The 24,959-nt window shown below is 41.7% G+C and overlaps 1 protein-coding gene across 1 annotated transcript in view; it reads left to right on the plus strand.

Moving 5' to 3' along the window:
- The first annotated feature begins 18,600 nt into the window (after nt 1–18,600).
- The window catches only part of CREG2 (cellular repressor of E1A stimulated genes 2), a 45,472-nt gene continuing 39,113 nt past the window's right edge, over nt 18,601–24,959 (plus strand). Inside the window, exon 1 of the mRNA XM_089681253.1 lies at nt 18,601–19,115. Coding sequence (XP_089537379.1) covers nt 18,660–19,115 — 456 coding nt within the window. The 5' untranslated portion in view covers nt 18,601–18,659. The remainder of the gene's footprint in view (nt 19,116–24,959) is intronic.

Here is a 24,959-nt window from a genome sequence, read left to right on the forward strand (position 1 = left end):
CAAAAATGATTGTCAGCGTCCAAGTGCACTATTATCACAAGCCATACTCAGGGAAGGATGTTCATTCATGAGTCTGTATCCCTCTTTGTTTTTTTTCTTTGTTTTGTTTTTTTGGGGGGGGAGGGATACATTAGAAATTGTTTATTCATATAGCGTTTTGATATTTATTGTGCAAAGCAAAAAATTATGTTTTCATATTGGTTTTCAAAAATATAATCTTTGAGCACTCAAAAAGTCCCGCTAAGTGTTTATAGCTTTCTCACTTCCTGAATTTTGGGAGGTAGTGTGAAGCCCGATCTATTAGTCCTTATTGTCATTTGACTTATACCAGCATTTGCATAAGGAGGTCATTTGGCAGTCTCCTTTTAGATTTCCTTGAAGGCACTATACCCATTAAGCTTCACTCATAGTCTGTATAAGGCCAGTGTAATGAAGTTTGGCTGACAATGGTGATAATAAAATATATTATATTGGCCACCACAAAGATGATTCTCTTATACTTTATCCTCCCGCAGGGTGTTCCACAAGTATTGCCATGGTAACATAAATTTAGTACAGAGGCACACCAGATTAGAGCGAACCTATAAATAACATTTTCTGTGTCAGGTATGCTAAGACAATGCAGATGAGTAAATGCACATAAATTATTTAATAATATTACTGAAATGAATAAATGAATAGATGGACAGATAAGTAAAGAATGCTGTTATGTGTTTTTTGGGGGGGTTTATGTGTCAGCTGCACAGATTCTTCCACTTACTAGGAAGGTTGCTATGGGCAGGTTAACCCCTTCCTAACCACCTCTGAAGTCCTATTAAATGGGCTATTATGCCTCCTGGGGGGTTGGAGGGTCTGCCTAATCATATGAACAATGTGATTGGCTGCCACAGTGGTCACATAATCTGGAGCCGATCCTGCTCCTTCCCAATCATTAGTACAGACTGAGAGCTGTTTTTGATAGCTTGGTGTCTGCTGGTGGCACGTAGTGAGTGCGTTTAAGTCCACCCTGTTTGCCACCACACGTTGCATTACATGGGAGATTAAGAACATTATTTTACTTAACAATGTGCAATAAAAGATTCAGCTAACAGCAGGCTAAAGTCCACTGTCATCTGACGTCACAGAGCCAGTCCAGGCTCTGCAGGGATCCCCACAATAATATCGGGATCCACCCAGATACTTGACCAGCAACTGTTTAGCTTTTTTTTTTTGCTTCAGATCTTAAACTAATTTACCTGTAACAATGTTAGACCTACAAGGTGAAGGTAGCTGGATTTTGTAGTAATATTCACTACAGGGATGCCCTGTCCTCTTCCTGTGGTTGAACTTCTGGCATGCACGGGGTTAATAGCTTCAGGCTCCAAGCTAAACTGCTGTGAAAAAAATACCTGCTCCTCCTTCCTCCTCTTCCATTGAGAAAACCTCTTTGATTGCTTTTACTGCCTGTAACAATCTCTGAATAGGAAAGATTCTTGTGATTCATTCAACACAACCCCATTCACAGATCTTGACACAGACAGTGAAAGAAATAAAATAACTTTTCTCAACAGAGGAGGAGAACAGAGGGGTAGCCCCAGCAGTTCTGCCACAGGAAGAAGACAGGACACCCCTGTAGTGAAGATTTTTTTCAGGATCCAACTGGCTGCACAACCTGGGACATACTTTATTACAGGTAAGTGATGTCACTAAAGCTGTAAAACAATAAAAAGCCATATATATATATCTATATCTATATATGTATATATATATAATCAGAGTATAGCATCAAGTCAATTAAACTCTGGGGATATTGATCTGGTCAGCTAACCACTTGCCCTCCAGAGGATTTACCCCCCTTCCTGACCAGGACATTTTTTGCGATATGGCGCTACGTTATTTTAACTGCCAATTACGCGGTCATGCAACACTGCACCCAAATGAAATGTGTCTTTCAGTGGTATTTCATCGCCTGTGCGTTTTTTATTTTTTTGCGCTATAAATAAAAACAGACTGACAATTTTGAGAAAAAAAAAACAATATTTTTGACTTTTTGCTGTTAAACATGTCCAGTAAAAAAAATTCTAAAAATCTAATTTCGTCATAAATTTAGGCCAAAATGTATTCTGCTATATGTCTTTGCTAAACAAAATCCCAATATATGTAAATTAATTGGTTTGTTATAGCGTTTACAAATGGCGGTGTATATATACTGGAATTTTTAAAAAAAATTTTTACTAGTAATGGCAGTGATCAGCAACTTATAGAGGGACAGCAGCTGGCATTCTGACACTGGGGGGAACTGACTTGGTGTCACTGACATCCCCAGTGACACCAATACAGTGATCTATGCTAAGAAAAAACACAGACACTGTACTAATAGCACTGGGCATGAAGGGGTTAACATCTTGGGCGATCAAAGGGTTAAATCTGTGCTGTTTCACTGTGTGGGGGGGCTGTGTGTGTGCTTCACTGTAAGCACACTGCTTTGTAGGGCTCTACTATGCAGAGCCATACAAAGCAGTGTGCAGGAGCTGACAGGAGAGAGATTTGTATTGTTTACACACAGGTCTCTCCCCCCGTCGGAGATACTCGGCGATCACCAGGTGCCGGCGAGTAATCACCGGGCGGGATCTGGTGATTGACAGCCGAGGCCGCAAATGGCGGAGCGGGTAGGACACACGTGCCTCCTACCCAGATCTGCAAAATCACGTATGTATACTTGATTTTGCAAACCCGTGCCACTCTGTAGCAGCATTTCTGCTATAGGGTGGAGCGGAACTGGTTAAGTAGCAGAGGGGGTTGTTAATCAGTTTCAGCTGCTTTGGTGTTAATGAAATTAACAACAGGTGCACTAGATGGGCAACAATGAGATGACCCCCAAAACAGGAATGGCTTTACAGGTGGAGGCCACTGACATTTTTTTCCCTACTCATCTTTTTTGATTGTTTTTCACTAGTTTTGCATTTGGCTAGGATCAGTGTCACTACTGGTAGCATGGGGTGATACCTGGACCCTAAAGAGGTTACACAGGCAGTCCATATCCTCCAGGATGGCACATCAATACGTGCCATTGCCAGAAGGTTTGCTGTGTCTCCCAGCACAGTCTCAAGAGCATGGAGGAGATTCCAGGGGACAGGCAGTTACTCTAGGAGAGCAGGACAGGGCCGTAGAAGGTCCTTAACCCATCAGCAGGATCGGTATCTGCTCCTTTGTACAAGGAGGAACAGGATGAGCACTGCCAGAGCCCTACAAAATGACCTCCAGCAGGCCACTGGTGAGATTGTCTCTGACCAAACAATCAGAAACAGACTTCATGACGGTGGCCTGAGGGCCCAACGTCCTCTAGTGGGCCCTGTTCTCACTGCCCGGCACCATAGAGCATGATTGGCATTTACCATTGAACACCAGAATTGGCAGGTCCGCCACTGGCGCCCTGTGCTTTTCACAGATGAGAGCAGGTTCACCCTGAGCACATGTGATAGACGTGAAAGGGTCGGAAGAAGCCATGGAGAACGTTATGCTGCCTGTAACATCGTTCAGCATGACTGTTTTGGTGGTGGGTCAGTGATGGTCTGGGGAGACATATCTATGGAGAGACGCACATACTTCTACAGGCTAGACAATGGCACTCTGACTTCCATTAGGTATCGGGATGAAATCCTTGGACCGATTGTCAGACCCTACACTGTGCAGTGGGTCCTGGGTTCCTCCTGGTGCACGTCAATGCCCGGCCTCATGTGGCAAGAGTGTGCAGGCAGTTCCTGGAGGATGAAGGAATTGATATCATTGAATGGCCCCCATGCTAGCCTGACCTAAATCCAATAGAACACCTCTTGGAAATTAAGTTTCGGTCCAACCAATGCCACCAGGTTGCACCTCAGACTGTCCAGGAGCTCAGTGATGACCTGGTCCAGATCTGGGAGGAAATACCCCATCCGTCATCTCATTAGGAGCATGGCCGGACGTTGTCAGGCATGCATATAAGCACGTGGGGGCCATACAAACTACTGAGTACCATTTTGAGTTGCTGCAATGAAATTTCAGCAATTGCATCTTTTTTTCACTTTGATTTTTGAGGTGTCTTTGAGTTCAGTCCTTTGTAGGTTGATAAATCTTTTCCATCGAAGTATGGGGCATCCTTACGTTCCCAATACATTACCCTGTCCATATCAGTATACTGAAGATATCCAGCATGATATTTTTCCCCATTGAGATCTGATGTGTTCTCCAGGTGTTCCTTGAATTTTATTGAGGTTTGTCTGTATATACACACACACTTTATATACATATAGTGAAGTCCAACTTCAAGGGAAGCTCGCAGAAAGGTCAACCAAGCCACATGTAGGGTTAAAGGCTTCCTGCCAACTTTTTTTGGTCAGTATGAACAGCAAAAACCAGTAGGATTCCTATGCAGGGGTAAAGATCACAGTCCAAAAAAAATAGTCAACAAAAACAGCTGTTACGCTAAATATTTCACATTTACCAGTCCCTTTTTTTACCGGAATGAACACAATGAGTGATCAGTACTGCTAACCCACTGTGTTCATTCATAACTGAACCATAGTAAACTGTGTTTTGGCTGTCAGGTTGGCTGTATGGGGCCAAATGGTTTCCATCAGCATCTCTGCATACCAATAAACCATGCTGGACTTAACTCTGAGGGCCAGTTCACACCAGAAATCAGGGCAAGAAAATCTTGTTTTGTGGGCTTTTCCTGCACCATGGTCAAATGCACTGCCCTTCTGTTCTGCATGTGGGTACCAAAGTATTGTTAACTTTGGTATCCACCCAAATGAATGGGCAGTGAAAATGTACCACACAGGAACACGTGAATTTGAACCCATGCGTTCCAGTGCTCTTCTGGTGTGAATCACCTCTAAGTTGTCTTGGTAAGTTGACACTGCCTGTGGATTTTGTTGAGTCAGAAAGTTGCCATACTGTCCACACAACCAGCTTGTATATACCTCTTCATTACTTGTCCATTTTTCGGTTTTCAGTGATGTGATCATCTGACAGACAATACTCGGTCATAGACATGTGCAAAATGAAAAAAAAAATTGTTTTGTTTTGTTATTTCACTAATTTCGTTTCATTCGATTAGTTCAATTTGTTTACTTTGTTTTTCGGAATTCGTTTTGTTTATTCAAATTCGACCGAAGATAATTTTACAGATTTGAAAATAATTCTAACAGATTTGATAATAATTCTAACATTACAATCCATATGTGGTTTTGATAGTATATGGGATATATGAAGAGTTGCGTGACCATATTGGAAATTTCTATTTTCACAGTTCCTTTGTTGATCACTACTCACGTCACCATAGCACAGCTCACAATTTTTTGTGTTTTTAAAAGTATTATAGTCTTTTCTAATCTTCTCTATTCTTTTCTATTTTATATTCTATTGTTATGTATTCTGTTTGAATTCAAATTCATTCTATTCAAAATTCGAATTTCGGAAGGCAGTTATATTCTTCCTATTTTATTCTATTCAATTGTTTTTCTATTCTATTCTATTCTTTGATTCTCTATTCTAATATTTTCTATTCTTTTATATTCTATTCTTTGATTTTCTATTCTATTCTATTCTTTGCCTTTTTTTTCCTGTTCTATTTTGTGGTTTTACCTTATTATGTTCTATTCTATTCTTTGATTTTCTATTCTATTCTAATTGATTCTATTCTTTTCTATTCCATTCTTTGATGTTCTTTTCTAATATTTTCTATTCTTTTCTATTGCATTCTTTGATTTTATATTCTAATCTTTTCTATTATATTCTAATGGCTTCAATTATTTTGTATTCCTTTATTTTCTATTCTATTTTGTTCTGTTTTACTCTATTATTTTCTACTGTATTCTGTTCTATTCTTTTATTTTCTGTTCTGTTCTTTTTTTCTCTATTCTTTTCTATTATTTTATTTTATTTTCTATTCTATGCTATTCTTTTCTATTTATTTATTTTCTGTTCTATTTTATTCTATTCTTGTTTTCAAATTCGTATTGATTTTCGAATTTGAATTTGTTTTTGAATATTTTAGATACTTTTAAATTCATTACTATTGTAATTCGGAATTCGGATACATCCGAATCTAAGAATAACGGTAAATTTTTCCAAATTTCGATTTAGAATGAAATGAACTGCACATGTCTACTCGGTCATGTAATAGTGTTCCCAAATGAATTTTATATATTTTTTTTTCAGACAGAGCTTTCCATCAGCGGTATTTATCAACTGCTGTTTTTAAATATATTTTTTAGTATGTCAAGAACAAAAGACCAACAATGTTGCAAAAAGTTTCCTTTACTTTCTGTTATTCAACCTAGAAAATGAATATGCCGGGGCAGATCTGCTACTATTTCTTAAAAAAAAGTTTTCAAAAAAGAAAAACAACCCTGAAATTACCCCTTTTTGGAAAGTAGAAACTTTATGGTGAATTAATTTTTTTTACCTCTTTTTGGAAATTAAGAAACATGCTGAAATTGAGGAGGATAAAACCAGGGCTTTTTTCAGTGGGAATGCGGGGCAACGCAGTTCTGGCGCCTCCAGTATTGAATGTATGGATTAGCAAGGGGTGGGAGGAGTAGAGAATGAAAGGGAAAAAAATACCACAATCAAACCGCCTCCTACCCCACATCTGCTGCTTCTTGTGCCCCCAACCTAATAAATGATTGTTTATTCATTAGTTCTTCCTTCCTCTGTTGTGAGAGTCTGACTATCTCCTACTCTGTCCACTTTTAGACGATCCCTGAAAACCCTTCTGTGCCTAGAAGCCTATCCTGTTCCTACCTAACATCCGTACTTTTATTTTCTCCATCAGCTCATCCCCCACAGTTATGACCTTTTTGTATCGCTTGATCCTCCCTTTTAGATTGTAAGCTCTAATTCTGATTCCTCCTGTATTGAATTGTATTGTAAGTGTACTGTCTGTCCTCACGTTGTAAAGCGCTGCACAAACTGTTGGCACTATCTAAATCCTGTATAATAATAATAATCTGTTATATCTGTGCTACTCAGCAGTTGTGTGATACCATAGTGTGCCTTTGAATCTGAAAAACATTTCATACTGATTAATTTTAATATTAATCTCTATAATTCTACCTGCACAGCAGTACTGTATAAACAACATCTGTCAAATGCCAGTGCAAGAATGGAAGTGACATAACGATCCCTAACAATCAGTGACACAGACATTTTATATAAGGGGAACTACACATGTAATTAATCAAAAAAAATATTTACACCACATTTGTCTCATTATTTTAATCATTTATTTATTGTACCCACGCAATTTTGGAATTGAATGTAATTTAAAAATAATTTTCCATTTTAATGTGCAGCCAATGTGATTTACTGAATATGTAAAAAAATTCTAATTTTATTTCCTTTTAGTATGGCAAATCAGAAATATACACCGTTGGTATACAAAATGCCCCCAGAATCGTACTTCCTGATTGAATAATTGTAGTCTGCTTTTGCACTGAACTATAAGTCACATTTCACTCCTGCAATAAAAGATACAGTTTCTGTGACATACTCTTCAAGGTTCATCTACTAAACGGATACAAACGCTGCAGGTTTTCTCATCTTTTCCTGGGAGGAATTCAGTAAAGCAATTATGACACATATCTGGTAGTATTGGCCCTTTAAAACATCCTGAGCCAAATACATAAAAGTATTGTGACAGTGTAGGTAACTGGTCCAACACATGTGACAGATTCATATAGTTCTTATTTGTGTCACTTGTATGATGTTGTTGTGGATGTGAAAAATTCAAACATAATTATCTATAGTTTATAGATAATGAAATTGGAGGTAAATGAGACCAACCTAAAGCTGGCATACACAGACAGTTATCGGGATGAGGGAAAGAGGGGGGAGATGTTGAGTTGTTAACTGTGCATTTCGTGTGCTTTGCATTTACTTTGTTGGTTGCTAGGACGTAAGCTTCCAATGTCTCAGTAACCAGGGGCACACCAACAGTAGGTGGAGCCTCATGGGGAACTCTGAGATACTAGTTCTCCATCAGGTCTGCCTGCCTTGTAGTTGAGAGTGAACACTCCAATATGGAAACTCTGACCTCAGTGTCGACCTTTGACAGATTTATGTACCTCAATCTAACAAGTACATGAATCTGTCACAAACACTGACAATTGCTGTGTGGAGACCTGACAAAATTCTAAAGAGTGTCTATGACACTCTTAATGAATTCCAGGGTGTGATTTGATAAGGAGGGTGGACATTCACATTTAGGACTCTTTCACCTGGGCTTTCCAATCAGGTCTGCCTGTCAGATTTTCAAGGGCATCCTGATCAGAAGCTCCATGTAGGTCTATGAGCAGCGGATGTAAAAAAAACTTTTGTCCATTAACATCTGCCAAACTCCAAGTTCGTTCAGATCCAGATAAAACATTACATTTTTCCAGACTTAAACATGACAGATCAGAGGTAGCCTGATGTAAACTGACACAAGTCCATTCACATCCTGTAGTACATAGATCCAACACAGGTCTGCAACTGTCCACTATCAAAATGCAAACAAAAACTGAACGGACATGAAAGTCACAAAGTGACATCCATCCTGTTCAGCTCTGGTTCAGCAAAAAATTTGTTCATAGATTTTCCGTTCCGGAGTGAAATACTTGTTTTGTATATGGTTCATCGATAAGAAGTTTTTTACATTTACAATTTGTTACATCCTAAGAATGCTAAGTAAAATGCATTGCATTGATTAACCCCTTGGGGCCAGCACCTCCTTGCCCTTTAAGGGGTATGTGACGCCGGGAGGCGGTGCAGGGTTTAGGGTCATGTGATTGAATGTCACATGATTGTAAAGGTCCCGATCGCAAGTAGCAATCAAGATATTTCCCTGAAGCGCCGGTAAATGTGCTGGGGGCGTGCAGGGCGCGCTCTCTTAGCATTTGTTTACTTTTGATACACAAATATGCAGCCACTCGGCATCAAGGCCTAGCCATCGGAGGCATATTTGCATACCGTCGGCAGTTTTTTTCAGGTATTTACCAAAACATATTCAAGCTATAGTTGTATAATGGATATGAGCTGAAAGTGCACACTCTCAGGTTTAATTTGAGGGTATGTACATCCAAATTGGAGGAAGGGTTTAGGAATTACAGCTCTTAAGAGTAGCCATCCCCCCTTTTTCAAGGGACCAAAAGTAATTGGACAAATGAATATAATCATCAATAAAATGTTAATTTTTAATATTTTGTTGAGAATACTTTACTGGCAATGACTGCCTGAAATCTGGAACCCATGGACATTACCAAAGACTGGGTTTCATCCTTTCTGATGCTTTCCAGCATCAGAAAGAAGGAATTAACTTAAAACCTTTCCAGGCTCTAACTGCAGCTGTCTTCAGTTGCTCTTTGTGGGTCTTTCTGCCTTTAGTTTTGCCTACAGCAAGTGAAATGCATGTTCAATTGGGTTGAGATCAGGTGATTGACTCGGCCATTGCAGAATATTCCATTTCTTTTCCTTCAAAAGCTCCTGGGTTGCTTTTGCAGTGTGTTTTGGATCATTGTCCATCTGTACTGTGAAGCGCTGTCCAATCAACTTTGCTGCATTTGGCTGAATCTGGGCTGACAGTAAATCTGTAAACACTGCAGAATTCATCCGGCTGCTTCTGTCTTCTGTCACATCATCAATAAACACCAATGACCCAGTGCCACTGGAAGCCATGCATGCCCATCCCATCACACTGCCTCCACCATATTTTTCAGATGACATTGTGTGCTTTGGATCATGGGCTGTTCCAAGCCTTCTCCACGCTTTTTTTCTTCCCGTCATGCTGGTACAGATTAATCTTAGTTTCATCCGTCCAAAGAATGCTTTTCCAGAACTGGTCTGGCTTTTTTAGATTTTTTTTGGCAAAGTCTAATCTGGCTTTTCTATTCTTCAGGCCTATGAATGGTTTGCACCTTGTGGTGAACCCTCTGTATTTGCTCTTGTGAAGACTTCTCTTGATTGTAGACTTTGACAATGATACGCCCACCTCCTGGAGAGTGTCCTTCATTGCCTGGATGTTGTGAATGGGTTTTTCTTTACCATAGAAAGGATTCTGCGATCATCCACCCCTGTTGTCTTCTGTGGACGTCCATGCCTTTTTATGTTGCTGAGCTCACTAGTGCATTCCTCTTTCCTCAGTATGTACCAGATTGTTGATTTGGACACTCCTAATGTTGCTGCTATCTCTCTGATGGATTTGTTTAGTTTTGGAAGCCTTACAATGGCCTGTTTCACTTGCATGGACAGCTCCTTTGAACGCATGATGTAGATTCACAACAATAGATTCCAAATGCAAACACCACACTTAGAATCAACTGGTCATGCTCAGTTTTAAGTTAATCAAGCGGCTGCTATTGTCCAGTACAAGATAAGTGGGTGCTATTTTTTCCGTCTCGTATATATTTGACTTGCAGTGTTTAGTATTATCAAATTAACACATAAAGAATGTATATTTAAATTTTGCTATCTTGTTGACCTTGGACTTGGTCCATCTTGCTTAATCACTTGGGACACGTTATTGTTCTACTCATGAGGGGTCATCACAGTCCTGAAGAAGCAGGTGTTCCTACAAAACGCGTAGACTGCTTTGATGTCTTTTGCACACGCTAATTGACATTACTAATTATTTCTACTACCAAAAAAGGATGGTTATATAAAATATAGACTATATTGTTTATGCTAATTGATTTAATTTTTGGTGTTCATTATACAGTATGTACAGATTTTAATGACTCACTAATATATATTATAAATTGTTCTACATATTTCATTTTTTGTTTATTGCATATAGTTATATGTGCTGACACTGAAATAGCTTAAACCTCCATGTATGAACTATATTGAATTGAATGGAATATAAATTAAAAATAAAATCCAGATTTAGTAGCTTTTGCAAATACTTATGGCGATGTCAGATTTTAAAACTTGTAACATTTTAAAACTGAAAAGTGACAAATTAAATCCTTACCATGGCATAGCTTTACCTCCGCTATCTGCACTGGTGGTTTTCTTATATACCTTGGTAGTATTACTTTTTGATGTGTATTCCTTATGATCTATTATGAGGTTTCATCTTTTTTTTTATTGGCTTTTTTTATACATATTTTAGACATAAGAGCTGTGCAGTCATTATCTGATAATTCTCTTTTTGAAATGTATTTAATAATAGCTTTACCTCTTTAATGGTAGGTAGAGTAATCTACTTCTTAAAGTGTGTGTTAATGGGGATAGAAATCCCTGTCCAACTCTCCCATGGACTGGTAGTATAATTTACTATTTTTTGGAGGCTAAAAATCAAGGTATAAAAAAAATAGCACAACTTGCCTGACTCTCAGTGTTGCTACATGCTGCAGTTTTTAATTCAGTAAAGTATACAATTATGAATTTAAAACATAGAGAAGCAGCACATATATAGCACTACATTTACATGCCCAAATAGGGAAATAGCAAAGTAAAAATAAATAGGAAAATTAAGAAATACCAGAGCAAAAATAAACAGTGATAAAACAGAATTTCAATTTCCTTTTGAAAGGTTACTACAGTGAAAGCATAATATTGTGTCCAGAATGATTTCTCACAGCAGAATTCATTAATAGTTCATAGATGGATTGTTTCCCATGTAACGTTATTCTGCTCTTAAGAGGGGAATTTTTCTTCTGTTACATAGCTGGGAAATGACAGTAATATTAGCATTCCCTGTAGAGATGGTCCACTGGCACATTCCACATACAGCATTCCTATCAGGGAATCTTACAACAGCCACATAAAGGAAGGAAGAGTCTAAAGGAAAAAAACAGCACATCCATCAACTAGGGTCTTGGGAAAATGTTACTTTGGATGTCTGCTATGCATCAGTTTTCACAGGAAATAAAAAGAGAGCTCATATATGCCAAGGTGGTGACCAAATCTTACTTTTTGTTATCTAAGCCTGTACCAAACCCATCCTGCACTAGGAGTTGTGAACTGAGAAACTGATCTAAATAACTAGTACACGGGGAGTTGTCACCATTTGTATAGAGCAGACGAAGCTCTGTGCTGCCTATCTGATAAACACCTTTGCTGTGTACAACTGGTAAGTAATGGTCATCCACTGGTATATTGCAATTTAGAATAGAAACTAACAAACTTCTTGGGCGCTGGTAACCAAAAAAGAGGTCTTGTAGCTTGCGAAGGCTATAACCACAGCTGCTCAATAAACCATAGGAGACATTTGTCAATAGAACAGTAGCTGATACTGAGCACTACTGGTATAGTGCCAAATTAATAGTGACCAGTAAATTATTAACAAATTAGCAAGGATGATGACAAAGTTATCCAGAGTAAAAAAAGGAAGGATTTTATTATCCACTTGAAAGGAATTAAAACCATTGTTCATAGTCATATGTCCAATGTAAACAAAGGAAATAGTGGGTGGTATAGCCCAAATGTGTGAATGTGGTCAATAAAATTGGCTTACTGCTGAGGAAACAGGTACATCCGGACCAGGGTGCAGGAGGTGGTGGAGAGGAATCCTGTGGGCTGCTCTGCTGGAAGATAGGTCGCCTTTGACGCTGACTTTGACAAAGCATGTATCTGTACAAAACGCATAGTCATAGCAACCAGATATTGTTGTGGTCCAACCCAGGCACTTTGGCTTCTCTGTCCATCCATCAGTGTCCATCTGCTGGTTTCTGTGCTTCACTGATGTCACTTTCGGCACGCGCCGATGTTATTTCCAGTGCGTGAGTTCCGGGGACATCCAAAAGCACCAGCCTGTTCTGTGAGTGGTACCTTCTCACAGTTGGCGACCTATCTTCCAGCAGAGCAGCCCACAGGATTCCTTCTGCATCCTGGTCTGGATGTACCTGTTTCCTCAGCAGTAAGCCAATTTTATTGACCACATTCACACATTTGGGCTATACCATCCACTTTTTCCTTCGTTTACATTAGACATATGACTATGAACAATGGTTTTAATTCCTTTCAAGTGGATAATAAAATCCTTCTTTTTTACTCTGGATAACATTGTTATCATCCTTGCTAATTTTTAATACTTTACTGGTCACTAGTCATTGGGCTGTATACCATTAGTGCTCAGTATCAGCTACTGTTCAATTTCGAATAGAATTATAGGCAAAACTTTTTATTTTTTTTTATTTTGGAAGGAGTAACGGAGGTTTATAACCTTTGTCAGTTTTTTTTCCATCTGTATGCCATTGGGGAGATTTAACTTCACTTCCTGCCCTATAGCCAAAACAGGAAAGATGAAATCCCTGCAAATTAAGGGGATCCTTTGGGGCCCTTATGGGTTTCCAGAACTAATGTCCTCATTAGAACTAATGTCCTCATTCCACTCTTACTGTTCTGGAGACAACCCAAAAATTGGGATCTTCTTTTACTTTCAATGATGACAGTAAACAGGACAAATAGAGAGGGTGAATCTCCCTAAAAGGAGCACAGATAGCATTAAAAACTGACAGGTGTTCTAATTCCTCTCTTCTCTGTCCAAAGCTGAAAAAAGTTTTGCCTTTAGTTATTCTTTACCTAGACAAAGAATTAAGTTTTCCACTCTCAAAGGACATTGCAGAAGCTGATCCTTACCTCATGAACAAAATTTAGCATCTAGAGCATGAATATGCTAGTATTCTAATCAGATGACTATCTTACAGTATATGTTTACTCAGCTAGGCCTTAACATTGTTTTTATCACTTATACAGTTAGTTGATTAGATATTTATGTGCATGTATAACCCACTTTCTATATTTGTTGAAAGACCAAAGACTGGGAAGGGTATAATAAAAAAGCAAACTAAACAAAGAGAACCCAGCTCAGTGTCCCTTGTGCTCTTCACAATCTTGACATGAAACTGGCTATTTTTGTTTAGCTTGCTGGAATTGGCACTGGCACACATTTGCATGTCTTCAGCTACCATTTTGCAGATCATAGATGCAACACCAGGATCCTGCAGACTCTCAAAAAGCTGTTTGCCCCTACCTCCCGTACAGGTAGACAGTTACTGAATGGCAGGAAGAGTCAATGAACTACAAGAGCGCTCAATGGCGAGTAGGCAGGTGCCTACAAGTAGACTGCTGTTTGCTAGAGAGTATGAGTTGCCAGGATAGGGAAGGGTTAAGCTTTGGGTCTACTGGTTTCCAGGGCTCTTTGGGTTCTGCCCTCCTCCGTGGTCTACATATAAACAGGTGGAGGGCTGGACTCAGAGAGCCACCAGCAGGACCGCATGGGAAGCAAGAGGGTTCAAACACTAAAAAGCATGTAGTAGCCATATTCACCTTTGACCCTCAAGGGACTTGCCACTGAATGGACTTTACCAGTCTTGGACTTGCACCTGTACAGGTATGCCTGGGCAGCCACAAATGAGCTAGTTAAGAGGACTGAGCTTGCACTTTATTCTGTACTATTGTGGAAATTATTCAGTAAAGATGTGAAAATGTTCTTGAGCCTGATCTGATGTTACTCAAGGGGTGCATGGTTGAACATGGTGTTTCAAAAGAACGAGGACCTCTAAAGCACACATTAGGTACAAGAGGCACAGTGATGAGCTGGAGTGCAGAGCAGGAGTGATCCCTTAGAGTGCCCAATGCAGGAGTTCCCCCTTAGAGTGCCTATATATATCAGGCTTCCCCCTTAGAATGTGTGCCCTGTGTGCTGCTGCTTGCTTCACCTGCTATCTCTGTGCATTCCACTTCTTAGTCAAGGTCAGAGCACAGGGGTCAGCAGGGCAGTGTACAGGGGTCAGCACAAGAGAGAAATAGGGGTCACTGGCATTTGGGGGGTGCAACTGAAATCTGGGGGGGGCACAGCCCAACCCAGCACCCCCCTTAGATCCTGCCATGTGCTTAATGGTAGATGCAGTGCTGGAGCTAAGAGCAGGGGTCACTGAATAAGGCTACATTCCCACAGGAAACTACTGATGGTGTGAATGAAAGCACCTGTAAGTGGCTATCCACGGCTGTCTGCTCAGCCAATGATTACTTATGGAGCATGACCATGTCCTGTATCATGTCTGCAGTCTCTGACCATCTCCTGTATCATGTCTGCAGTCTCTGACCATATCCTGTATCATGTCAGCAGTCTATGACCATCTGTATCATGTCAACAGTCTATGACCATCTCCTCTATCGTGTCGGCAGTCTATGACCATCTCCTGTATCATGTCTGCAGTCTCTGACCATCTCCTGGATCATGTCGGCTGTCTATGACCATCTCCTGCATCATACATGCAGTCTCTGACCATCTGCTGCATTATGTCTGTAGTCTCTGACTGTCTCGTGTAGTATGCCTGCAGTCTCTGACCGTCTTCTGTAGTATGTCTGCATTCTCTGACCGTCTCCTGTAGAATGTTTGCAGTCTCTGACCGTCTCCTGTAGTATGTCTGCAGTCTCTGACCATCTCCTGTATTATGTCTGCAATCTCTGAACATCTCATGTATTATGTCTGCACTCTCTGACCATCTCTTTTAGTATGTGTGCAATCCCTGACCATCTCTTTTAGTATGTGTGCAATCCCTGACCATCTCTTTTAGTATGTGTGCAATCCCTGACCATCTCCTGTAGTGTGTCTGAAGTCTCTGACCATCTCATGTAGTGTGTCTGCAGTCTCTGACCATCTCCTGTAGTGTGTCTGAAGTCTCTGACCATCTCCTGTAGTGTGTCTGCAGTCTCTGATCATCTCCTGTAGTATGTCTGCAATTCCTCAACATCTCAGCAGTTGACCATCACTGGTATGAAGTAAAAGAAAAACAGAGACCCCCATCATATCCGGCATCTTCCCCCTCAGACACGAAAAGACCCCATTCATTTTGAAGTAGGTAGAAAGTGGCTGGCTGTGTCAAATTGAAACATTGCACTTAGTATTAGATAGTTACACAAACAAACACTCAGGGTCTGTTCATTGGTCTCCATTAGTGACATATTTAACATAGGGAATTATTTACACTGCCTTGATGTTTGCTGAAATTGTTTAAGCTATAAAGAAAAGCTTTTGAGAGTTTTCCTCTCTTTCTCAGGTCTGAAGCAATATCTGAGGAATAAAGGAAAACTCTTGAAAGCTTGTCTTTTACATGTTAGGTTAATACATTCACCTCCCCCACACTGACAATTTGGCTGTCCAAATATGCCCCCTGTGCTCCTTCATCCAGAGTGAAGGCACTCTAATACAGGTGGTGTGTTACTGGCAGGATCACCAAGCGAAAACAGAAGGGAAAAACCCCCAAAAAAGAAAATGAGTACAGTCACCACATCTAATGATTACTAAGCTGCAATATACACTATATTGTCAAAAGTATTGGGACACCCCTCCAAATCATTGGATTCAGGTGTTCCAATCACCTCCATGGCCACAGGTGTTTAAATTCAAACACCTAGGCATGCAGACTGCAAATACAAGTGTGACGAACCGTCCCTTTGTGATAACATTTTGCCCTTTCTGTTTCAGTTTTCTCCCCTTGGTAAAGCTGTATATGTTAGCAGCATGGGCGGACTGACAACTCATGGGGCCCCCGGGCAATAGGGGATCATGGGGCCCCTGTGTCCTTGCCCAAACTCAAAAAAGCCTATGAAAAAGGTATCAGGGGCATCTCATGGGGCCCCCTACTGACCCCAGGCCCTGGGGCAGTGTCCGAGTTTCCAAATGGTCAGTCCGCCCCTGGTTAGCAGCTGTTATGTAGACAGGCATTCTACACTGTTTGTTTAGGGAAATGTGACATTGTAGTCTTTCACTTCTATAGAGTTCATACTGTATTGTTGGTTGTAGGGTTTTGTTGTGAGTGGGGAAAACCAGGTGCCAGGCTGTCTGTTGGTGGTGAAGCTGTATATACTGAGCTGTGTTTAATAAAGATTGATTAATTTCACCCTACATGAAGTTCCGACTTGTGGTTTGGGATATCAGGGAAGGATTGGTTTTGAGCTCTAATACCTGCCTTGACAGAGCACTGGAAGACTTGCCAGAAAAGGGAACCATTGGCTGAGATGCATCGCTCCGCACGAGGAAGCCCAGGCGGAACGGTTCCGCCACAACAAGCATTTGTGAAAGAATGGGGCGCTCTCAGGAGCTCAGTGAATTTAAGCGTGGTACTGTGATAGGTTGTCACCTGTCCATCAGTGAAATTTCCTTGCTACTAAATATTCCACTGTCAACTGTTAGTGGTAATATAACAAAGTGGAAGCAACTGGGAACAACAGCAACTCAGCCACCAAGTGGTAGGTCACGTAAAATGACAGAGTGGGGTCAGCGCATGCTGAAAAGCACAGTGCACAGAAGTCGCCAAATGTCTGCAGAGTCAATAGCTAAAGACCTCCAAATGTCCTGTGGCCTTCAGATTAGCAGAACAACAGTGCGTAGAGAGCTTCATTAAATGGGTTTCCATGGCCAAGCAGCTACATCCAAGCCTTACATCACCAAGTGCAACGCAAAGTGTCGGATGCAATGGTGTAAAGCACAAAGCCACTGACCTCTAGAGCAGTGGAGATGTGTTCTCTGGCGTGACGAATCACACTTCTCTGTCTGGCAATCCGATGGACGTGTCTGGGTTTGGCAGTTGCCAGGAGAACGGTACTTGCCTGATGTCATTGTGCCAAGTGTAAAGTTTGGTGGAGGGGGGATTATGGTGTGGGGTTGTTTTTCAGGGGTTTGGCTTGTCCCCTTAGTTCCAGTGAAGGAACTCTTAAGGTGTCAGCATACCAAGACATTGTGGACAATTTCATACTGATGGCCCCTTCCTGTTCCAACATTACTGCACACCAGTGCACAAAGCAAGGTCCATAAGGACATGGATGAGCGAGTTTGGGGTGCAGGAACTTGACTGGCCTGCACAGAGTCCTGACCTCAACCCGATAGAACACGTTTGGGATAAATTAGAGCGGAGACTGTGAGCCAGGCCTTCTCATCTGACATCAGTGCCTGACCTCACAAATGCACTTCTGGAAGAATGGTCAAACATTCCCATAGACACACTCCTAAACCTTGTGGACAGCCTTCCCAGAGGAGTTGAAGCTGTTATAGCTGTAAAGGGTGGGCCAACTCAATATTGAACCCTATGGAGTTAGACTGGGATGCCAATAAAGTTCACGTGCGAGTAAAGGCAGGCATCCCAATACTTTTGGCAATATAGTGTATTTAGGGTTGCCACCTCATCCCTTTAAAACCAAACACAATAATTAAACAGGTTCTAAGGCTAATGTAATGCAGATAAGGCTCTAAATGAGTTTAATTAACATCTTAATCAGTCACAGAACCTGTGTAAATAATGTGTTCGGTTTTAAACTAATGAGGTGGCATCCCTAAGCAGGGGCGTACTGACAACTCATGGGGCCCCCGGGCAATAGGGGATCATGGGGCCCCTGTGTCATTGCCCAAACTCAAAAAAGCCTATGAAAAAGGTACCAGGGGCATCTCATGGGGCCCCCTACTGACCCCGGGCCCTCGGGCAGTACCCGAGTTTCCAAATGGTCAGTCCGCCCCTGTCCCTAAGTGTATCACATTTCTGGGTTTGGGTTTGATACCACTTTATGGAGCCTAGTGAACGAGTACCATGTGTGGTGTGTATATCGGTGTTATGTGCAGTTTGTCCACTAGGTGTCAGTCGGCGCTCAGCAGAGGCACACCTCCCAAAGCAAGGCAGACGAATGTGGATTCCAGCATCGTAGAGGATCTGAAAATGTCTGCGTACAGCTTGGACTATAGAACCACTGGCCGTGCATCCTGTTTGTTCTGCCTCCTGGGGTGCGGACTGCTGTCCTATGTTGGAGCATATGTGATTGTCAATTCAGTGTCCTGGTCAGTCACCAATGAAGTGGAGGAGGAACTGGACAGCTCCTCCACAGAAGATGCTCTTCCTTCTCTGCTGGAAGATACAATCAGCATATGGAAGCAGAGCTACCCATCCTCTGCCTACAAAGAGGACAGGGAGATGAAGGCCAGGCCAGGGCCTGACATTACTGAGCAGATCTCCTCACCCTCCAGAATGTTCTCCTACAAGAGGGAGAGCAGTGCAGGCACTGAGAGCCCTCCTTCTCCTGCATCTCTCTTCCAGACCAAGCTGGCCACCAATGCCCGAACACTGGTCCACAAGAGCAAATGGGGGGTCCTAGCTACCATTTCATCCCAGGAGATGGTGAGTGCCTTCCTCTGCACCATGTGTCTATGTTATGTACTGTAAGAGCAGCTCCTGTCCCACTCATCACATTGTCTAACCAGGATCATGTATACAGAAACTGCAGCGGCCTTGCATGGCAACCAAACAGATTCTAGCTTTCATTTTCAAAGCTAACCTGAGCGAGCTGAAGCTAGAAGCTGATTGGTTGCCTTGCACAGCTGCTCCAGTTTTAATAAACTCCTCTGGTAGAATCCTATTGATGCTGCATCTCCAGATGATCACACTTTGGATTCCATTCATAATGTTACTTGGATTGTGTCCTTTCCTCATTTTGGGGCTGGTATCCTAAACATCAGCTTAAAGTGACTGTACACACATTTTTTCTTTACAAACATAATTTTAAATACATTGTTTTAATAACAAACATGCCATACTTACTTGTTCTGTGCAATGGTTTTGTACAGAGCAACCCTCATCCTTCTTTCCTGGGGTCCCTCGCTGGGGATCTTGGCTCCTTCCCTCTTCCAAGTGTCCCCACCACTTGCTAAGGGGGCATCAGTGTTGCCAACCCCCCTAAAGTGAAATTTACTGACAGGACACTCAACATTTACTGACAGCACCAATATTTTTTTATTGCCAAGAATCATGAAATTTACTGGCAGAGCCACATTTTTTACTGACACTTCAAAAAAAGTACATAAATGGCCATTTTGTGCAAAACAGTGCAAATATTAATATTTAATCTACACACATATTGCTAGTGCAATTAGCAATGTGTTTGAATTATAACAAGAGTCAAAAAACATATTTCTCCATTTACAAGAAGGTAAGGTTAACATAGCCCAGCATTCCCCCTTACATCAGAGTCTGCAGGGTTCCCCTTTACAGTACAAGGGGTCCAATGATGTAAAGGGGAACACTGTGAACCAAAGGGGATTGCTGCAGGCTTTGGTGTAAAGGGGAACTTTGATATAAGGTGGTCTCTGGTCACCAGAGCTCCTCCTTACATCAGAGTTCACAGTACCCCCCCACATCAGATGTTCCCACTTACATCAGGGTTTGCAGCTTTGCCCTTTACATCAGAGTTCCCACTTACATCAGGGTCTGCAGCTTTGCCCTTTACATCAGAGTTCCCACTTACACCAGGGTCTGCAGCTTTGCCCTTTACATCAGAGTTCCTATTTACATCAGGGTCTCCAGAGTCCCCCTTTGCACTGTAAGGGGGAATTTTGCAGACTATGATGTAAATGGGAACTCTGAAGACACTGATTTAAGGGGGACCACTGGGAACTCTGATGTGGGGGGGGGTGGGGGGGGGCTCTGGGGACCACAGACCATCTTCCACAGAGTGAATACATTAAGGTAAGGGGGGGTTACTGGTATAAGGGGGAACCTTTATATCAGTGCCCCCCCCTTATGTTACTATATTCACTTCCCTGTTACGTCAGTGACACCCCCTCGGACTAGCCTGGCAGTGCTGTCACTGACTTCCTCTCAAATACGCTGCGCAGGGCTCATTCAGATGGTCCTCTCTGGGCTCCAGCTTGGCGGCTCTGGTTTCATCCTGTATTCTCCTCCCCACAGTCCACACATGTCTGACTTCTCCTGTGACCCCCGTTCCACTGGCGCTCCTGTTCTTGAATTCTCTCCAGGCTCCCCCTCAGATACTGCACAGACATGGTACCAGAGATGGTCAGAAACTGTGGAGATGATACAAGAGATGATCAGAGACTGCAGACATGATACATGAGATGGTCAGAGACTGCGGACAGGGTAAAAGAGATGGTCAGAGATTGCGGACAGGATACAAGAGATGGTCAGAGATTGCGGACAGGATACAAGAGATGGTCATAGACTGCAGACATGATACAAGAGATGGTCAGAGACTGCAGACATGATGCAAGAGGTGGACAGAGACTGTGGGCATGACACAAGTGATGGACAGAGACTGCGGACATGATACAAGTGATGGACAGAGATTATGGACAGGCAGTGTCCTCCCCTTCCTCCTCACCCACACTGCTCCTCTTCTCGGTCGGTTACTGTCCACCGGTCCAGGCAGCGGTAGAATTCTGGCATATCAGATGGGCGGCCAGTGGTGTGCTGAACTTAGTCAAAGTTCCATCAGGCCCAGCTGTATGGTCCTCCTCCTGCATCTTCACTCCGCCTCCTCGAGTCCTCAGTCAATTGTAAATGGTACCAAAATCACTGCGCTTGCATGCCTGGCCCACACCCTCCCTCCCCAGGTTCCAAGTACATCCGAGCACGAGCCCACGGCCAAATTTTTTACAGGTGGCCGCTGTTCATAATGGACATTTACAGACAGTCTGTAAATTGGTTGAAATTTACAAATTTCCGGACGGTTGGCAACTCTGGAGAGCATTTATGCAGGCTTGATCCTGAACTGGGCCAATGTGTGCCTATAGACACAAACAGCTCAGCTCAACCCCACCCTCTGCTCCCTCTTCAGAGGCTATGATTGACAGCAGCAAGAGCCAAGGGCTCCCACTGCTGCCTCCATGTCCAGTGGGGAGAGAGAGATACAATGCTGGATTTAGATCAGGCTTAGGCAAGTATCAGAAACTCCAAAATCAAAAATGTGATAAATTGCAGTTTACCAACCCTAGAGGTGCTGGCTGCATTAGTATTTTTTGTGGGCTTCTTTTCCTTTATTTTCACCTGGTGATCTGATCAGTAACACACCTACTCTATAAGGGGCTCTCTTTATCTAGATAAAGGAGCAATGACCCTTGGACAGCAGCACTGCCAATCAGTAGAGGTAGTAGTGTCAGATGGACTACTGGATTTAGATGGACTTTATATTAGTTACTAACAATTTAAAGCCACTACAGTTTTAAACAGGTACAGCAATTTGTTTTTTTTAAAGAAAATTCACAAAATCCCCTCCAGGTCCTCAAAGATAAACCGACTCCATGAATAATGGACTTTAATATTTACAAAGTGATTAGGGAGTCTCTAGCAAACAATGAAAAAAATATAAATGAAAATAGCGCCAAAAGTGTTCACATGTGATCAATTAACATAAGCTGCTAAACCTTACCCTTAAATAAAGGTTACAATCATAAAACAAAAAAAGTTAGCTCTATCAAATTAAATATCCAAATCAAACAGTGATAAATAAAACAGTGAAAAAATGTATTTAAATAACCGAAAAAAATGTCTTTTAAGAATTTTCTCTTTCTTCACTGTTGATGGAAAGAGAAAATTCTTAAAAGACATTTTTTTTGGTTATTTAAATTAATTTTTTCACCGTTTTATCTAGCAAACAATACATGAAAGAACAAAAAATAAAAACTAATTATGGACTCCACCAAATCTGAACTGGGTCCCGTTAAATGATCACATGAATTTACACCAATGCATCATACCAATCCACTTTATTGTACAAAAAACACATAGACATCACAATTTAAAACCAAATACATAAAACAAATCCCCATATTGCTCCATCTAAATTAAGGTATATTTCAAATCACTGTGTCATACAGGGGTTAGACAAAAAATGGAAACACTACATGATTACAGGTGTGAAAGTGACAACGTTGCGCGTTGAAATACAATGAAAAAATGAGCGCTCTCTAGTAAGCAGCTATAGCACTCAAGGCAACCAATATAAAACCTTATGAAAACATTAAGAATAAAAGTGCAGTGCTAAGAAAAATTATATGATCATGCGTCCAGTGTGAAAAATTAGCAATAAGTAATCATGAGTAAATAATGACCAATATCTTAAAAAAAAAAAGATAGTCTGTGCAGATATAAATTCTCTGTAAAATATCCAGTGGTGGTGTTCCGAATAGTGTAGTAAGATTACGCACTCACTAGATGCGTAATGTAAGTACGCATTATGTAAACCAGCAGAAGTCTCCTTTAAAGGATCTGGTCTGGGGCAGAGATAATCCTCCCTCTGGGTGGGTAGTGATGTCTGGAGTGCACAGGGAAGTGTAAAGATCCAGCTGACCAGAGGTCCCTTTAAGGGATGGATGGGTGCAGATGCCTGTGTACAGGAACTCCCTTCTCTGGAATCTTTAGATGGCTGGATCAGGCAGGCTCTATGGATAAATAGCAAGTAAGGTATCACCATCTAGCAAGTGGTCATCTTCCAGGGTATGGAAGTCCATCATTCCCCCAGCTCCATCCAGGAGTTCCTCATCACTGCTTGCACTAGTAATACTGTTGTAACTGTTCCGGTAGTAGCTTCTCTGAAACAGCTGCTCAGAATCCATTTAGATGCTTGACCACCTGTCCTGTGTGTACGGAGGCCCTGCCTGCCGCATCCTCCCCTCCAGTGACCGGAGAAGGCCTATCGGGCCGCACAGATGAGTCAGTGTGGGGTCGCAGCAGCTCTGGCGGTCACAGCAATCACCAGGCCTCTGATTTGCCTCTACCTGTCGTAGACTGGTCGCATCTGGCGAGTGCGTAATCTTACTACACTATTCGGAACACCACCACTGGATTTTTTACAGAGAATTTATATCTGCACAGACTATCACCTTTATTTTAAGATATTGGTCATTATTTACTCATGATTACTTATTGCTAATTTTGAACACTGGACGCATGATCATATAATTTTTCTTAGCGCTGCACTTTTATTCTTAATGTTGTGTGTTGAAAGCAGAAGTGATGTAACATTCTTTTGCTTCTGCTGTGTGATGAGACACCTAGCTAACAGGTGAGAAGCCTCACTTTCATCATTCACTCAAATTGTTGGTGCCCACTTAGCTGGCGCCTGTTTGCCTGAAGCTGCCAATTTATTTGCGTTGTCACGAGGTACAGTATCAAAGGTTAGGATGGTATATGCAGTTTTCCAGGAAAACGTCTGATAACCATAAGTGCGACATGGTCAACTGATCGAAAGAGACAAAAGGACATTGTGCAAAAGTGACTATAGCGTTCAATCTGGCTTTTTAAGGGGTTTCTGATGCCGGGAGGCAGGGCAGGGTGTAGGGTCACGTGATTGGTTGTCGCAATGAGAGATCGGGACCTTTCCGTGGGACACCGACATATGTACTGGGAGCACGCTCTCAGCACATGTTTGTTTACACATGGTACGCAAATATGTGGCTGCTCAGCATCAAGTCCCAGCTGCCTAGAGGCCGCATATTTGCGTACTGTTGGCGTGAATAGGTTAAAGAAGAATGCTGTGCACTGGATCGCATATCTAATATGTGCTAAGTGTGCCCGCTGACCCAGCTGTGCTGTGATTCATTACAGCACAAGCCAATCAGTGGGTCCCAGGCAATGACTGATCGCCAGGGAGCTACTGACTGGCTCAGTGATTCACAGAACAGAGCTCTGTGATTGTAAACAACACAGAGCTCGGTACAGTGACAGGAGATCTTGCTGTTTTTTTATTCCCTGCTAAGCAGGGAAAAAACAGCAAGATCCCTTAGTAAAAGCACCACATATTACATTCACTAACACTTGGTAGGCACACAGTTAACCCCTTGATCACCCCTAAATGTTAACCCCTTCCTAACCAGTGTCATTAGCACAGTGACAGTGTATAGTATTAGCACTGATCACTGCATTAGTGTTACTTTTGATGTCAGTGTCAATTAGTCAGTTAGTGTACCCCCTAGCCAGTGTCAGCTAGTGTCAGATTGCCCACCACGGTGATCGCTGCCATTACTAGGTTAAGATAAAGAAAAAAAATTCCAATATATACCATTGTTTGTTCATGCTATAACAATTAATATACACTTATTAGGAATTTTGTTCACCAAAGACATGTAGCATAATACATTTTGTACTAAATCTATGAAGAAATTTGATTTAGTTTTTTTATAGGATATGTTTTGTAGCAAAAAGTAAAAAATATTGGGGGGGGGTTCACAT

This window comes from Staurois parvus, unplaced genomic scaffold (assembly GCF_062004578.1).
Source record: "Staurois parvus isolate SC_StPar_1 unplaced genomic scaffold, SC_StPar_1.0 ptg000262l, whole genome shotgun sequence".
NCBI classification, from domain to species: domain Eukaryota; kingdom Metazoa; phylum Chordata; class Amphibia; order Anura; family Ranidae; genus Staurois; species Staurois parvus.